Genomic DNA, 18,454 nt, shown 5'->3' on the forward strand with positions numbered 1-18,454 from the left:
TGTTAATTAATTTTGTGGCTAAAAGAGATTAATTAAACTTAGGGGACTGAAGTTGTAATTATAAGATAATTATAATTGGGCTATGGATCACCTAATAATATATAGGTTGGACGAATTCTATGGGAAGCCCATTAGAAATCGTCCAAGGGATATGTTTAAGGAGTCCATGGGCTGCTTAGGGCCTAAGCAGTCAAATTAGGGTTTCCTAGTTGTAAACCCTAATAGCCTACATGTATATAAAGGGCCCCTATGCCCCAAAAACGTGGACAAGTCTTCCATTAGGGTTTCCAGCCGTTTTTGGGCAGCCTCTCTTCTCCTCCTCTTCATCCAAGTTGTATATGGTGTTTGTGACTCCATTAGAGGTGCAGCACTTGAGGCACTAAGCTTTCTAAGGCCAATCCAAGCAAGGAATTGATTGTTATTGCTATATAACAATTAAAGGTAATTCTATAAACCCTAATTCAGTTTATAATATGTTAGATCTAAGGTTATTAGTCTTGGATTCAAAGCATGTACAATAGAGAAACCTAGATCCAAGCATTAGGGTTTGTATGAGCACATAGGATTGTTCTTATGCATATAACCCATCACACACATCAGTGTGTATGAGATCCAATAGACCCTCACCCCTTTCACAAGTGCCAGTAAAGGGTAACTTGGTTATCTTCCTAGGTAAACAAGATTCACACGTGTCCTTGTCCCTAAGATCGAATGACTCCAACACTCCATCCTTTTGGAGTTGGGCTATGCGTTTCTTGTTGACATGGCCAAGGCGACAATGCCACAAGCATGCTTTGTCTAGACTAGTAGACAAATCAATATTCAAAACATTATTTCCTAAATTATCAACAACCATCACAGGTTCATAAATCCCATTACAAGGTAATGCATTGAAGTAAAAGACACGATTCAAATAACCATTAATAGAACCATTACTATTATCAAAAGAATATATGAAACCTTGTCTAAAATATCCATGAAATGAAATAATGTTTCTTGCCATATCTGGAGAAAAACATCAATTGTTTAAATCTATCCCTAACCCATTACTCAACACTAAAGAATAAACACCGACTTTGGTCACAGGCGCGATCTTCTGTTTCCCATAATCAGGTTCATCTTTCCATGTTCCACCTCCCTACTTCTTTTTAGGCCCTACATATCAGAACAAATGTGGTAACCACACCCTGTATCAAGAACCCATGAAGTAGCACATGATGAGTTATTAGATTTAATAGAATACATACCTGCAAAGGTGGGCTTAATCTTCCCATCCTTTATATCTTGTAGATACTGAGGGCAGCTTCGTTTCCAGTGGCCCTTTTGGTGGCAGTAGAAGCACTCTGCTTCTTTGGGATCAGAGGAGGGTTTAGCGGGGCCTGCTTTGGTCCCACTTGAGGATGAACCATCACAGGGCTTCCCCTTTTGGTGGCTCTTACATTGTGCCTTCCTCTTTTTACCCTTTCCTTGACCTATTGCCATCACAGGAGCGGCCACGGCAGGGGAAGATGCAACAGATTTGTCTTTGAGGTTGCTCTTAGCAGTCCTCAAAAGTCCTTGGAGCTTGCTCAAGGATACCTCCTCCTTGTTCATGTGGTAGGTTATCCTAAACTGGTTATAGCAGGAGGGCAAGGAGTGGAGGATTATGTCGATAGACAAATCCTCATCAAACTTAACATTAAGTTTGAGAAGACAATCAACATACATCTTCATTTTCTACGAATGAGAGGTTAGGGATTCTCTACTCCCCATCTTAGCGGTGATCATGTTAGTAATAATCTCATAGCGCTCTTGTCTCGCGCTCTGGTGATACAGATACATGTCCTCATAGGACTTTTGGAGTTCGAGGTTCATGGTGGCCAGCATGATACAGTGAACTTTCGTAGCATCACGCTCATGGGACTCAAAGGCGGCCAACTCTTCAGGAGTAGCAACATCTGGGATGATCTTTTCAAGCTTTTCATCGAGGACATATTCTTTGTCCTCGTAGCGTGTGATCATGCGATTGTACCTCATCCACTCGTTGAAGTTTGAACCATCAAATGTCACCTTTTGACATACGTTCATCAACGAGAATGACCCAGAAGCGTTGTTGTTGTTGTTTGCAGACATCTGAAAAAGAAAGGAACAAAGTTTGATTAGAAATGAATCCCTAATTAAACACCCCAAATGAGAAATTAAGGCTAGGATCCAACAACATTATTTACAACTTAGAAAGGGATGCCGTAGTCTAAAAGTAAATAATTTGAAGGTAAGTGAATGACGATTCACTAATTCTCACCATGAAAAACGAAAAATAGATTTAGGTTTTAAATGTATTGAAAACTCCTAGATCTTTGAGATTCATTGAACTTTTCAATGGCATGTTTAAATCTCGATATGCACATCAAATTTGCGACTGTGATACCGAGGATCGCAAACAAATTGTGAATAACCATGAGAATCAATATGGTGCACTCAATGTCTCCATCACCTAATCAATGTGCCGGTAAACCACACACGCACCATTGATCTATGACAAACATCGAGTCACCCTTCGCTACCAATGTCATCCCCAAATTGATGTGCCGGTTAACCACACACGCTCCACCAATGTTTGACAAGGGTACAAAGTGTAATTCCATGGATTAGCATCATTTTCACATTTTACCCTAAAGTAACTAAGATTGGGAATTTGTAAAACATGTAGTTACTTTGTATCTTACATTATACTTTTAATGAGTAGAGTGTTGCCCTATCCTACCCGTTCGGCTAACGACCCTCCACCAGTCAAGCAAGCGGTGGGTGTGAGTGTACACCCATTAAGCGCCATTTTATAGGCAGCAACCTTATACCCACCTTATAGACTGGCTTCGTGAATGACGCCTACTAACGGTAAGACTAGCAGTTTAAGTTATATATATATATATATATATATATATATATATATATATATATTAATTAAGCTTGTAATAATAAATAATAGTATAGGGTTGAATTTTAAACTTGTAAAATTCTAAGGGTTTGAAATTTAAATTATTCAAAATTAAACTTTTAATCACAAAATTCAAATTTCAAAACTTGAGGGCAAATTTTGAACTTTTCAAAACAAAAGGGATCAAATAACAAATAATTTAAATTAAACAATTAATTTCATAATTATCTATATTTGACCTAATCCATATTTAGTCATAAGATAATTACCAAATAATCTTAAAAAATCCATATTTATCATATAAACAACTAATATTCAAAAGATTTGAAATTATCTATTGTTTTGGCAGAGATAATCATTTAATTAAAGTAAAATTCAAGTTTTAACTTCAAAAAACGATTTAGGCATCAAATCCATGACAAAATAGCAACAAAATCTCGAAATCTCCTCTGCCTGACGCACAAACTCGCCGAGTAGGGCCAACTCGCCGAGTTGAGTCAGGCAGAGGCAAGAAAACTCGATTTTCAGCAAGCAAACAGTTAAGCATCACATACAATTGAAACCAATCAAGGCTCTGATACCAATGATGGGTTTTATGCATTAGAACAATCCTATGTGCTCATAAAAACCCTAATGCTCGGATCTAGGTTTCTCTATTGTACATGCTTTGAATCCAAGACTTACAAACCTAGATCTATCATATATAATTCGAAATTATCATTAAGAAAACAGATCTAAGTGTTTTACCTCTTTCAAGTAGCTTGAAATCCTTGTGATTTCTTGATCTTGAGCTTAGAGTCACAATTGTAACTCCTCTAATGGTTCACAAACCCCACAAGCAAGAAGGCAATATGAGAGAGGGTGATAGATGCTAAAAATTGGCCCTAGGGTTCTCTTGGAATCAAGTGTAGCCGATTTCCATAGCCTAGAGGTCTTATTTATACTGCTGGCTGCTAGGGTTTCAATCTAAACCTTAATGGACAGCTTAATCACCAAGTAGCCCATAGAACCTTCTAGATTAGGGCCTTTGGACGAAAATATGATGGATCCCCATCGTAATTTCGTTCCCCCCTTAGTCCATTAGGTTTCCCAGCCCAAAACTCAACTATCATACATTTGACAGTTTATACCCCTTTATTTAATTAATCTCTTTTAGTCACCAAATTAATTCTTAATTAATTTATGACCAATACTAATTAAATAAATATGATTTCTCCTTTAATATATTAATAAACCACAATATTCTCTCTCTCTCTCCTTAAATTACCTTGTCAAGTTGCTTTGGAGAAGGCAACCCAAAAGGACCATGCACAACTGGGTCAAGTACATACCAAATATAGTTACGGGCTTAGACACTAATCCAACAGTAACACGTGGTAATGTTCGATGATGCTAACGCCAGAGCCAAAAATCCATCTCGTCATACATAGTTGTAGCTAGCAACTCTGGGCGGGCGGTCATACCGTATAAGATCAATATTATGACACTTATACCTAGCGTTAGTCATTTCCTTGCGGATTAACGGTTATATAATGGAGGGTCTCTACTAAGTATTGAGATTTTAGCTTTCGCAAAACCGGGAATAGTTTATAATGAATACTCAAACGGATTGGGTTTGGTATTAGGAATAGGTATAATAAACGGAATTGGTATGATGACCCTATATGGATTAGGTATGATAAACCTATATTGTTCATTCTAGACGTGTAGTTATTCGCCATTTAGGAAAAACGATACCCAAAGTTCTTAAAACTTCAACAATTTATTATTCTAGATATGAATTTGATATCGTGTTATCATAATAGTTAATTTTTGAATTTATCCAAGTTTGGATCGACCGGGAACCTACATTCCCCATATTTTATATATCTCATGCGAGGTTATTTTAATACCTTTAAATTTTGGAAAATGATAAAGTCTTTAAATGTAATACTCGATAAGTATGTATTTCTAATGACTTTTATACCGAAATTTTATGATGTAACGAAACCACATTAACCTTTAACAACTAGGGTTAACTCTATAATTTACTAAAACTATGTCTATATATAATTATTCACTGAAGTTAATAATCATGTTAAGTTTAACGTGATTATTGTATTAATGCAATTTTTCGTTGGAGTCCTTAATAGTTATTGCACATATTAGAAGTTCTAATTTATTAGTATAATATAACTATGACCATTTAACCTTCTAGGTGTATTTATATTTAGTTTGTATTCTTTTCATATATATATATATATATATATATATATATATATATATATATATATATATATATATATATATATATATATATATATATATATATATATATATATATAGTTAGGTTATTTTGTTTTAACTATCTATTGTGTGCATGTATGATTGATTCTGGACCAATCATTTTAGTTATTTTAAGAAAGTAATTAATGCATATTACATGTTGAAGATATAATAGGTATTAATTACATCTTCAGCATTTAATATGCATTAATTACTTTCTTAAAATAATTAAAATGATTGGTACAGAATCAATCATACATGCACACAATAGATAGTCGAAACATTTGAACCTAACTCTATAAAGCTATACAAAATAATTATATATATGCATTTACATTCCCAGCATTTATTTATAACCATGGTTTTTAAAACTTACTGCCATATCTAATCGTCCATTCTCTTCATACGTATTCATATCCCATTTATAGCAATTTGTATAATCCAAAATCATTTGTTTTAAATCCATTTTAGCTATCAAATATTGACCAACAAACATGTATTCTCCCCCAAACAATGAAATCAGAAATGAGGGGCCATAGAACTCATGTTAGTTGCAAGAGTCGGGAGTGTCGGGAAGCTCATGTTCTAAGCGGGATCCGGAATGGAAGTCTTGGAGTTGACCTAAGCATTGCATGGCAGAAGAACAATGAAGTCAGGAGTTATATCCATCTAATCAGAACCAAACCCGCCACCGGGTCGTCCCGTCGGAACTGTTTAGGCCACCGGCCACCATGCAGGTGCCGACTGCTCATGGTGGTTGATGGACGTGTTTTGATCAGAAAAGAAAGGGAGTTATCTGAGATTGATGGAGGAGCAAGGAAAGGATGAGTGGAAGCTATTTGAGAGTCAAACAAATGTAGGCAGGAGGGAAATGGAGGTATCACCGCTTCTTCTTCTCTGATGAACTATGCCTATAGGGCCTGTTTATGATCGGGGAGGTTGCTTCAACTGGAAATGGTGGTGATCAGGAGGTATCTGGGTTAGTTTTACATCGAAGATATAAGGAAGAATAGAGGCTGGTTGGAGATGGCAACAACTTCGGTTGTTGTTGGGCTCTTTTTCTGGTGATCAGGGAGAACACGAGAGTTAAGGAGTTTGGGAAGATGAAAGGAGGAGTGAGTGAATACCTTAAATGAGTCCAGTGATGGGTTAAATAATTTGAAAAGCTTCTCTATGATCTCATTGTACAACTGTGAATCATTTGAGATATTGCGTTGTACATTTGCAATATATGCAATATTTTGTGCAGGTGTAGAATTTGTGTGTGTGTGTACCTTAGGTAAACTCGTGAGAAGGGAGGGTGATGAGTGAGGTAATTTATCATTCTTCCTGATATATTAAATCAGATTTCCTCACCTGATTCATTGTACAATTAAAGATCGAATGAGATATAAGAGTACATGTTTAAAAAAAACATTTTTATAAAAAAAAATCTAACCAATCACAGCTCAATTGGAATGACATACGGAAGAGAGGAGCACTGCTCTCTTGGAGTCACACTGCAGTCTCTACCGCACCAAGACCGCAGGGAGGGGCAGTGTTCCAAGCTGATGTGGCAAAAAAATGCATCCTCTATCGCACTCATTCCCTCAAGCCTTAGATCACTAGTCACTAATCACAAAAAAAAAAAAAAAAAAAAAAAAAAAAAAAAAAAAAACGTTTGAATAAATCTGTCCGTCGAATAATGGTTGACCATATACCACACAGATCCAACGGCTACAAGAAGAGATACTCGTTTTCTATTTCCTTTCAAGCACCTTCCTATAAAATCATTAAAATGGCAGTGTATTGATTTTGGATTTCATACACAGCATTTATACATCTGGTTTTATTTGTGTTTTTAGGATAGATTTGTTATGTAGGTTGGCCTCGGCTGTTTTCACCATTTTTCAATGTGCGATCAATGTATGGTAGGTAAAAGAAGTGGAAATGTTGAATTTGTATTTTTTATTAGACATGATCAACTCTCGTTCGTCTTATATGATACTGTGTATTTAGTTATCTCTTAGGCACAAATTCCAAGGGAAATAACTATCCAACTGTTAGCGAGGAGTAGGAGTAAGCAAAAACCACACCGCAACTAAAATTAACAGCAAAAACCGCATAAACCGTAACCGATAAACCGCAACCGCAATAAAACCGATGGTGAGGTTTTCTGTTTTTCAAAAACCGCAAATTTGCGGTGCGGTGTGGTTATTAGTTTTCAAAAACCGCAAAAAAACCGCACCGCACCACATATATTATATACAATTTTTTTTTATTAAGGGTAAATTACACGGATGGTCCCTGTGGTTTAGGTAATCTGCGTGTGTATTCCCTAACAACTTTTTTTAACTCGGACTATCCCTACTTTATATTTTTGTTGCACGCTTAGTCCCTATCTAACATAAAAATACTATTTTGCCCTTAATGAGTATTATTATTTTGTTAGTTCTTTTTATATTATTCCAGTTATTATTAATAAATTAAATTATTAATATATTGCTAGAAAAATGATTGATTCCAGCTTAATCCTCTACAGTTCTCACCACCACCTCCAGTCACCGGCACCAAATCTGGTCATCATCTCCGGGTAAAGATCCATACCACACAAATTACCCAAAAATCAACATAAAGCCATCTAACGTTCAACACTAAATCTGAATATACATCTATAACCAAACCTGTAACTCAAATTCAACACCAAAATAAAACCAGAAAATGATGATGAATCCTGGAAGAAAACCAGACTCAGGTGAATCCCCCTACCCTTTTGTCGATAGCAGAAGAACACCTTTTGATGCCTTCACCGCTTAACGTCTATCCAATCGATGAGGAATCCTAGAAATAACAGTGGTCTCAAAAATCAGTGAAAATAATGAAGATCGATGATGGGAAATCGACGTTTGAAACCTAAAGATTCAGTCTAGAGACCGACAATATCAATGGTAAACCAAATCGTTTTTTGTTCCATGTGAGAGAAGGGGGAATTCAGTGGGTTCGAAACTGAATAAAGGGGGGAACAAATAAAGACCCTACCGATCTTCAGAAACCCTAGAATCCATCTTCACCGTTGCCAAAGTTTTTTTCCCACGAACAGGAACAAAAATTGGTGGTTCAGAAACCCTAGTTCCCATCATCGGCTGCCATGGTTGAGCTTTCTACTATTTCTGACATATAATAACGAGAGAACAAGGTGTGAAAACCCTAGATCCCTTACCAGGTTGTGCGATTTATAGTTTATGTTTGCCAAAGAAACACCGACTTTCGACGTAGGTTCTTTTTTATTTAATATTGCATCTGATTGGTGGTGGTGGCTCGCCGGAGACTATAGAAGTGGTGGTGTTGCTGGTTCGTTTGAGAAGGACAGGAAAACGAGGGAGGTGGAGGGTGGGGTTTTATGGGAGGGGATGAGGAAGTGGGCCCACATATCAAATTAATATTTTTTTCATATATATTAATATTTGGTTTTAATAACTAATATTTTAAAAAATGGTAAAAGAAATCAGTAAGGGTAAATTAGTCTTTTTAGAACGGACAGGGACTAAGCGTGCAACAAAAATATAAAGTAGGGATCGTCCGAGTTAAAAAAAAGTTGTAAGGGACCAAACACGCAGATATTAATTTACCCTAAACCACAGGGACCATCCGTGTAATTTACCATTTTATTAATTATTAATATATTAAATATTAAAAATAAAACAAGTTTCATGAATGAAAGATGAATAAAATACTAGAAGACGAAAGTGTTGGTTTTTTGCTATGTTTAACTTTGAAAAATGGTAAAATTAGACAATTTTAAGAAATTTATTGTTAATTACTATTGATTTGACATTTTTAAGATATTAATTGTTTGAAATTTAAGTTAATTATCTTATACATTATGGTTTTTTTGTTATTACAAGTAATATGTTTGAACTTTTAAAACTGTTTGAGCTCTAAACTTTGGTTAAAAACCACACAAAATAACCGCACTAAATCCATGTGGTTAATAACCGCAACACAGAAAAAACAAAACCGCACCGCAAAAATAACCACACCAATTGGTTTTGAAAATGGATTAACCGCATTTGCGGTTAGTGGTGATGTTTTGGCTAATAATTGCATCGAACCGCACCGCGCTCACCCCTAGCGAGGAATACCAAAAGGCTGTTGAAAAGGCCAAGAGGAAGCTCAGAGGGTTTATTGCAGACAAGAAAATTGCTCCTTTGATGCTCCGTCTTGCGTAAGATCTTACTTTCCTTTTGTATACATCATTTGTATGCGTCTACAACCATTTTTATGCATCTAGTTGTAGAAACTAGCTTTCTAACGAATTTAGTATGAATATATTTAACTAATTTGTAAATCGTTTAGAACTTTATGTATGTTTGTGTTTGTCATCTAGAAATCCTTCTAAGGGTAATTAGTTCATATATATTTACAAATGGCAATCCAAAACGTACCTCAGTTTTGTAACTAGTACCGAGATCTGTACATGGACTGGTGTTTTGTGATATAGATGGCACTCTGCTAGTACATATGATGTGAAGACAAAAACCAAAGGTCCTTTCGGCACCATGCAATACAATCTTGAGCTAAGCCATGCTGCCAACAATGGCCTTGGCATCGCTTTCAGCCTACTTGAGCCTATTAAGGAACAGTTCCCCATCATCTCATATGGTGATTTCTATCAGGTAAAGCGTTGGTTTTGTTAATCTGTTACTCTCCCTTTTGTCTTGATTAAATTTTTTTCCGACATGATCTCGTGATCTAGTTGGCTGGTGATGTTGTTGAAGTTATCGGAGGCCCTAATGTTCCCTTCCATCCAGGAAGAAAGGTTAGTAGGCTTGTTCACCTAAATCTGCTAACTATTAAATATTTATTTGCTTGGTTGACTTTGATGGATTTGTGGAAATGCAAATGTATATATTTTGTATATATAATATAGAATGTTACAAAGGGAACGCACACTAATGACAAAATGGACATATAATTTAACACATTTATCATGTTGTTAACAAATGCTTAAACCGTGTCGAATAACTAAGTAGGAATTGAAGTCCAATTGTAAAAATATTTGCGAACTGATGAGCTCATGGAACATGCAAAAGACGTACATGTCTGATCACAACATGTTCCCAAACAAAATGTAAATCTATTTCCACATGTTTGGTTCATTGTTTGTAACGTCCGTAAATCCGGGCTAGTCAATTTAGAGACAATAAACATCAAAAATGAGTTTTTGATGGAAGATTATTAAGAAGGATTAATCTTAACCAAGTTGTAGTATATGTTACAAAGGTTCAGTACATATAAAGAACGCCGAAATCCGAGTTATAACGAAGAAGTTATGACCCGTCACAATTTTTCGGCAAAACCGGCACGGCATCGGGAGACGTAAATAGTGAATTTACGATAGAAGAATTTTTAGCCTTAATAATCTAAACAAAAGTCGTATAATATGTTAAACTAAGAGCGTCCATAAAAAGAACTCCCAAATCTGACTTCGAGTGAGGAAGTTATGAATTTTCTAACATTTGGCATAGCAGTGCACGACCCGAAACTCAAATTTTAGTTCGAGCGGTTTTTGGCCTACGTGACCTAAATGAGAGTTGAAGATCTCATTAATAGGAACTCAACGGTAAAAGGACAGACGAAAACGGAGTCCGTGTGTAAAAGTTATGAATTTTACGCGGATATTTAACAGTATAATCTCCTCCTATTGTTGAATTTAAGATTGGTCAAGAATTAGCCGATGGAGTCTAAATGAGAGTTTTAGATCCTGTTTTTACCTACGCACGGATATAAATAATGTCGAGAGTAGAGCTCTTATGTTAAAGATATGGACGAAACTTGGTCCCTACTCTTCGAGCATGATAAATTCGATACAGTTTTGTAAAACTTAGATAGAATGAGAATTAGCTGACGACGTCAAAATGAAAATTGTAGTACTCGTAAATATCAACACATGGATATAAAGAACGTCAAAAATAGATTTCATATGAACGAGTTACAAGTTATAATAGCATATTTACGTATTAAAATAAAGTATAAATCATATATACGTACACATATATATACAAATGTATATATCATCAGAAAGGTATTGACGATGCGATTATTATAAGACTAGTGTTGAGTACTTTCGACATTATTTTAGTATAAATATCGTTAAATATATTTAAAATAGTATTATGAAGGGGTGTTTAGTAGTTTATATAACTATAAGGTCATTAAGTAATTATGGAGGATAGATTTTGTAAATTCAATTACTATAAATAGAAGGCGTCGGCTCTCATATTTCTTACACCATTCTCTTAATTCAAGAGTCTTTCTCTTCTTATCCCCTGAGCATTTCGGTCCCTCGTGATTCAACTTCTCCTTCTGTAGTTTTAGTATAGTAAGGTGAGCGCTGAAGCGCTGCACGAATCTTTCTTAGAAAGATTCACCCGACTCCTAGCTAAAACCTCCCTTGTAAGTAAGTTATGATTACCCTATTTTAATATAGCTTATATTTAAAATTAGTATTGTTATTATGAACTTATAATAAATATTTGAGCTATTGTTATATAAGTGTCGTTATAATATCTTTTTAACTACTCGCGGTACAGGGAATCTGGTTTAAAGGGTCGCATAGGGTTGTTGGATTTCAGAACTGTTATATGCCAAAATGGTCCTGCCCTCCGGTGTTTTATGTCTAGCCCTGTCTGTACATAATGGTTGGAAAGTATTGTTTAAACGCTTATATAATAATAATAAGACTAATAATTAGTCACGGTAAATATTAGACTAAAATCTAGTGGTAATAATACTAGGTTTTGTCGAAGGAAATTATTTTAAAGTAAACGAAGCGTTGTCCGAGTACCGAGTCACCACTTTATCAAGTGAGTGCATGGTCCCTTTCATCTTACACATAGATATGAATTATTTTATATAAATTACGTGCTATGTGTGCATATTATCTGTATACTTGTTGTCTATGCTGGATGAACGATTTTATACAAGTTTTATATGATTTAAATTGTATATGTATGTAACGACCCGTTTCCGGTACGATGATTCCATAGCATTTAATTAGAAGGTTGCAAGAGGGACTCGGCGAGTTCATAGCCTGACTCGCCGAGTAGGAGCGGGATTTTTGAGCACGTGTTAGTCGGCGACTCAGCGAGTCCATATTCGGGACTCGGCGAGTCTACCTGCCTGGAAGAAACCCTAAATCCCCGGGTTGTTCACTATTTAAACCACCCTATTGATGGGTTTTGAGCATTCTAACACTTCCTAAGTGTATATGCAACCCTAATAACCTTGGATTTATGTTTGTCTAATTATCATGCAAAGTTGAATTCCAAGGTTATATTCCTATCTAGCATACATGGGGAACAATTTTAACTTGAATAATAGATAGAATAACTTACCTTGTTGTTGCTTGTGTTCCTTGAAACCTTGTGAGCCTAGCACCCCAAATGTGATGCCTCAAATGCTTCACACAACACCAAATGCTCTTGGAAAAACTTATGAGAGAACAAACACTTCTTGAAATCGGCCAAGCCCTCTTGTTTCTTTGTGTAACCGATTTTGGTGGAGAATATGATTCTTATATAGTGTTGACACATCTAGGGTTACACCATGTAAACCCTAATTTGTCATGACTCTTCATTTCCATGACCCATGGGTTTGTAACTCTCATGGAGCATCCATGGAGCATCCTATGGGAAGAACCCAACTTGATAATCCATGGAGCCTCTTAGCCCACTATACAAGATATGGATGATTTACATAATCAACCCATATATTTAATTAGTTCTCTTTTGACCACTTAATTAATTCTAAATTAATTATTGATCAAACTAATCAAATATTATTATTAATATATTAGAACTTATAATATATTAATAATCTCCAAATGTTATTTCTCTCATTTAGTCTATCCAATTGCATGGTGCCATGCAACCCAAATGGACCATGCCAGGTCGGGTCAAGTACATACCAGAAATAGTTATGGACTTAGACACCTTATCTAACAGTCTCCCACTTGGATAAGTCTAATAACTATTACTGCAGTACTTCAGGAACCGACCGGCAATCGTAGCTCTTTCAAGGTCTCTCGGAACTGAGAAGATGTTGATACGCCATTTAAGATAAGTGATCATATAATCCTCCGTTCTAGATATCAGCCGGACAAATACATGGAACACTGTCTTGCTTATTGTCCAGCATTTGTTTCTCGATTTCCGATTTGTTTGACAAAGAACTTAATTGAACACATCAACTTAGTTCTGACCGGGCCCGGTACATGGGTCAAAACAAAATCATCGAGGGGCCCAGATATCAGCTTCTAATCCAAGAAGGAACAGATAAACTTCGACTCATATGTTTGTTCTACCACTCATTGAATTACACACAAGACCACGATTTATAACACCGAGTTACCAATGCGTTTTCGTACAATCAATGCATAACCAACTTGTAAGTAACAAATCATATCTCTAGGTTTGAAGACTTATACGATATTACCGTCTCACGATCACTCGAGATAGAATTCCATGAAGTGATTCCAGTGAGCGTGGGTTGAGTCCAATGCTCAGGACTTATGAGCACTCATGATTGCTGTAGCCTTGTCCAAGACCTCTACAACCAAACATGACAGTCTTGATTCATACCTACTTCCGACATATGACCGACTGTGGAGGTTTGAATAATATGTTATACCAAACAAAAATTATTCTGGAAGTCAAAACATGCAAAAGAAATATAGTAAACGATCGACAAGAGATAGCAACACCTTACTCATAAATAAAACATTTTTATTCATCATCAAATGTCAATTACACTTTACAAATTTCAAGGTTATCTAACTACTAAAACTAATATCATCCTTCAGCCCTATGCTCCGAGCATGCTGAAGATGCTTAACCCGAGTCAGTCCCTTTGTGAGGGGATCTGCTGGATTCTCATCTGATGATACCCTCTTTGCCACGAGGAGTCCTTCTTCGATCTGATGTCTGATGAAATGGTATTTTCTGTCGATGTGTTTGGATCTCCCATGATCCCTTGGTTCCTTGGCTAAGGCAACAGCACTTTCACTATCACAGAAAATTTCCATTGGCTCTTTAATAGCTGGTACAACTCCAAGGTCTCCAATGAAGTTCTTCAGCCATATCGCCTCCTTTGCTGCCTCGCTAGCTGCAATATACTCTGATTCATAAGTAGAATCTGCCACTGTCTCTTGCTTGGAACTCTTCCAAGAAATTGCTCCTCCGTTTAGGGTAAAGACCCAGCCTGACTGAGAGCGGAAATTATCCCTATCAGTCTGGAAGCTAGCATCACTATACCCTACTACTCTCAAGTCATCACTCCCACCGAGAGTAAGGACCCAGTCCTTAGTCCTCCGTAGGTACTTGAGGATATTCTTTACCGCAGTCCAGTGTGCCTTGCCAGGGTTCGCCTGATACCTGCTAACCATGCTCAGGGCAAAGGCTACATCGGGTCGAGTACACGTCATAGCATACATGATCGATCCTACAGCCGAAGCATAAGGTGTTCGACTCATTTCTGCTATCTCAGCCTCAGTGCTAGGGCTTTGTGTCTTACTCAATCTGGTGTTACTCTGGATGGGTAACTCTCCTTTCTTGGAATCCTGCATGTTGAATCTCTTCAGCACCTTATCCAAGTAGGTACTCTGACTAAGTCCAATTAGTCTTTTACTCCGATCTCTCAAGATCCTTATCCCTAAAATATAGGCAGCTTCACCAAGGTCCTTCATAGCGAAACACTTCCCAAGCCAGGACTTTACTTCCTGCAGGGTTGGAATGTCGTTTCCTATGAGTAGTATGTCATCCACATATAATACCAAAAAGCTAACTATACTCCCACTAGCCTTGACATACACACAAGATTCATCTTCACTCCTAGTAAAGCCAAATTCCTTGACCTTCTCATCAAAGCAAAGATTCCATCTGCGAGGTGCTTGCTTTAATCCATAGATGGATTTCTCAAGCTTACACACTCTATTAGGGTACTTGCTGCTGACAAAACCTTCTGGCTGACTCATGTAAACATCTTCAGTCAACTTTCCATTAAGAAAAGCGGTTTTGACATCCATCTGCCATATTTCATAGTCATGAAATGCAGCTATGGCTAACAGAACCCGAATAGACTTAATATTGGCTACCGGAGAAAAGGTCTCATCATAGTCCACTCCAGGAATTTGAGAGAAGCCCTTTGCAACCAGTCTCGCCTTATAAGTGTGTACTTTACCATCCATGTCGGTCTTCTTCTTGAAGACCCATTTGCACCCTACTGTCTTACGACCTGGTACATTTTCAACCAAGTTCCAAACTTGATTGTCATACATGGATTGTATCTCGCTATCCATAGCCTCTTTCCATTTAGCAGACTCGGGGCCTGCCATGGCTTCCTCGTAGCTGTTAGGCTCATCTTGACTTACTAGTGTCCCATCACTAATAAGTGTCTCACCTTCTGCAGTAATATGGAATCCATAGTAATGCTCAGGTGCACTCCTAACTCTCGTGGAACGCCTCAGAGGTACAGGTTTATCAATTGGCTCAACAGGAGTTTCCTCCTCAAGTTGAGGGCTAGAGTTTGAAGTTCCTTCACCACTTGATTCTTGAATTTCTTCAAGATCAATTTGCCTCCCACTGTCTCCTTGGCTTATAAACTCTCTTTCTCGAAAGACTCCTCTTCTTGCTACAAAGACCACATTGTCACTAGGTCTGTAGAAGAGGTAACCAAAGGATTGTTGTGGGTAACCGATGAAAATACACCTCTCGCTTCGAGGTTCGAGCTTATCATGAGTCTCGCGTCTCACGAAAGCCTCGCAACCCCAAATCTTGATGTGGTCTAGTTTAGGTACTTTACCAGTCCACATCTCGTGAGGAGTTTTGGCAACTTTCTTTGTAGGGACTAGATTAAGAATATGGGCGGCAGTCTCTAAGGCATACCCCCAGAATGAGATTGGTAGCGTAGCTCGACTCATCATGGAACGAACCATATCTAACAAGGTTCGATTACGCCTCTCAGCCACACCATTCAACTGTGGTGTCCTGGGAGGTGTCAAATATGAGACAATCCCACATTCCCTAAGATAGTCAAGGAACTCTGAACTAAGATACTCACCTTCTCGATCAGATCGAAGCATCTTAATGTTCCTGCCCAATTGATTCTCGACTTCCTGTTTAAATTCCTTAAACCTCTCGAAAGTCTCTGACTTATGTTTGATTAAGTAGACATATCCATATCTACTGTAATCATCAGTAAAAGTCAAATAATAACGATTAGCATCCCTTGTGGCATGTTTGAATGGTCCACACACATCCGTGTGTATAAGGTCCAACAAACCTTCACCCCTTTCACACGAGCCTGTGAAGGGTGACTTTGTCATTTTTCCAAGTAAGCATGATTCGCAACTATCATCTGACTTAAGGTCAAACGACTCCAAGACTCCATCCTTTTGGAGTTGGCCTATGCGTTTCTTTCTTATATGTCCAAGGCGACAATGCCATAATGATGCTTTATCCAAGTTATTATTAGTAGTAGAATCAATACACAAAACATTATTTCCTAAGTTATCTACAACAGACACAGCTTCATACACACCATCACAAGGTAATGCTTTAAAATAAAGAACATTATTAAAGAAAGCATCAATAGAACCAACTTCATTATTAAACGAAAAGGTAAACCCTTGTTTGTACAAAGCATGAAAGGAAATAATATTTCTTGCCATTCCTGGCGAGTAACAACATTTATTCAAATCTAAACTAAACCCACTATTTAGCGATAAAGTATAAACTCCAATCTTGGTGACAGGTGAAGCTTTCCTATTCCCCATGATCAAGTTTATTCTTCCTTGCTCCACATCCTCACTTCTTCTTAGTCCCTGCAAGTCACAACAAATATGAATACCACAACCGGTATCAAGGACCCAAGAATTAGAATGGGGTGAGTTATTAGAAATGATAGTGTAAATACCTGCATGGTTGGGTTTGACTTTCCCATCCTTCACATCCTGCTGGTACTTTGGGCAGTTCCGCTTCCAATGAGCCTTTTCATGGCAATAGAAGCATTCAGCCTCTTTTGGGTCAGAAGAAGGAGTAATGAAACCTTTCTTGGTTCCACTTGAAGAAGAGCCATCAAGGGTCCGAGCCTTGGTACCCTTCGAAGATCTCTTTCTCTTCCTCCCTCGACTTTTCCCGATTGCCAAAACCGGAGTTGAGTTTGGAGTAGGAGTGATAGCAACCGACTTCCCCTTAAGACCTGTTTCTGCGGTCTTGAGAAGTCCCTGAAGTTTGCTGAGGGTGACTTCTTCCTTGTTCATGTGATATGTCATGCGGAATTAATCATAGCACGATGGTAAGGAGTGCAAAATGATATCTATTGCAAGATCCTCAGGGAAGTTCACATTAAGCTTCAGCAAACGATCCACATACCTTTGCATTTTCTGCATGTGGCTCGTGACGGATTCCCCATCCTTCATCATGGTTGTTATCATGGAGCAGATGATTTCATACCTCTCTTGTCTTGCACTTTTATGGTATCTTTCCATCAAATCTTGGTGCATTTCATAAGGGTAGAAATCCTCATAAGACTTTTGGAGTTCCGCTGTCATCGTGGCCATCATGATGCAAGCCACTTTCGTAGCATCCCTTTCATGTGCCCGAAAGTCAGCGATCTCCTGAGGAGTTGCAGTGGTCTCATCAATCTCCTTAAGCTCCTTGTCAAGGACATATTCTTTGTCCTCGTAGCGGGTAATCATCCTGATGTTTCTGATCCACTCATTGAAGTTGGATCCATCAAAGGTGACTTTCCCACACAAGTTCATAAGGGTAAAGGAGCCATTAGGATTAGAGCCAAAAGCATTGTTGAAAGACATCTGAAGAAAAGAGAACAAGATTAGTTTAGATATAAGAGAGTCCTTAATAAAACACCCAAATGTAATATTAAGGCTAGGATCCAATCACAATATAATATAACTTAGAAGAGGTATGTCGTAATCTAAGCTATATCATATTTGAAAGGTAGGTGAATGACGATTCACCAATTTCCACCACGAAAACCGCAATATTTTAGTATTAGGTTTTTGAATGGTTCTTAGAAATTCCTAGATTCTTTGAGATTCAATGAACTTTTCAAAGGCATGTTTTAATCTCGAGTGTGCCCTCCAAGTTTTGTGACTGGGATACCGAGGATCACAAAACGAGGTGTGAAGTAACCATGCAAATCACTTGGTACCCTTAAAGTTTATCACTCAATCGATGTGCCGGTAAACCACACACGCTCCATCGATACTATAAT

The 18,454-nt window shown here is 37.5% G+C and overlaps 1 protein-coding gene across 1 annotated transcript in view; it reads left to right on the forward strand.

The window, feature by feature from the left end:
• Nucleotides 1-6,105: 6,105 nt before the first annotated feature.
• Nucleotides 6,106-18,454, forward strand: part of LOC145067321 (L-ascorbate peroxidase, cytosolic-like) — a 35,161-nt gene continuing 22,812 nt past the window's right edge. The window contains exons 1-6 of the mRNA XM_079014487.1: nucleotides 6,106-6,158; nucleotides 7,024-7,089; nucleotides 7,178-7,231; nucleotides 9,291-9,383; nucleotides 9,660-9,834; nucleotides 9,915-9,977. Coding sequence (XP_078870613.1) covers nucleotides 6,106-6,158; nucleotides 7,024-7,089; nucleotides 7,178-7,231; nucleotides 9,291-9,383; nucleotides 9,660-9,834; nucleotides 9,915-9,977 — 504 coding nt within the window. The remainder of the gene's footprint in view (nucleotides 6,159-7,023; nucleotides 7,090-7,177; nucleotides 7,232-9,290; nucleotides 9,384-9,659; nucleotides 9,835-9,914; nucleotides 9,978-18,454) is intronic.

The sequence above is a fragment of the Lactuca serriola genome, chromosome 8 (assembly GCF_051521515.1).
Source record: "Lactuca serriola cultivar US96UC23 chromosome 8, Lser_US96UC23_V15, whole genome shotgun sequence".
NCBI classification, from domain to species: domain Eukaryota; kingdom Viridiplantae; phylum Streptophyta; class Magnoliopsida; order Asterales; family Asteraceae; genus Lactuca; species Lactuca serriola.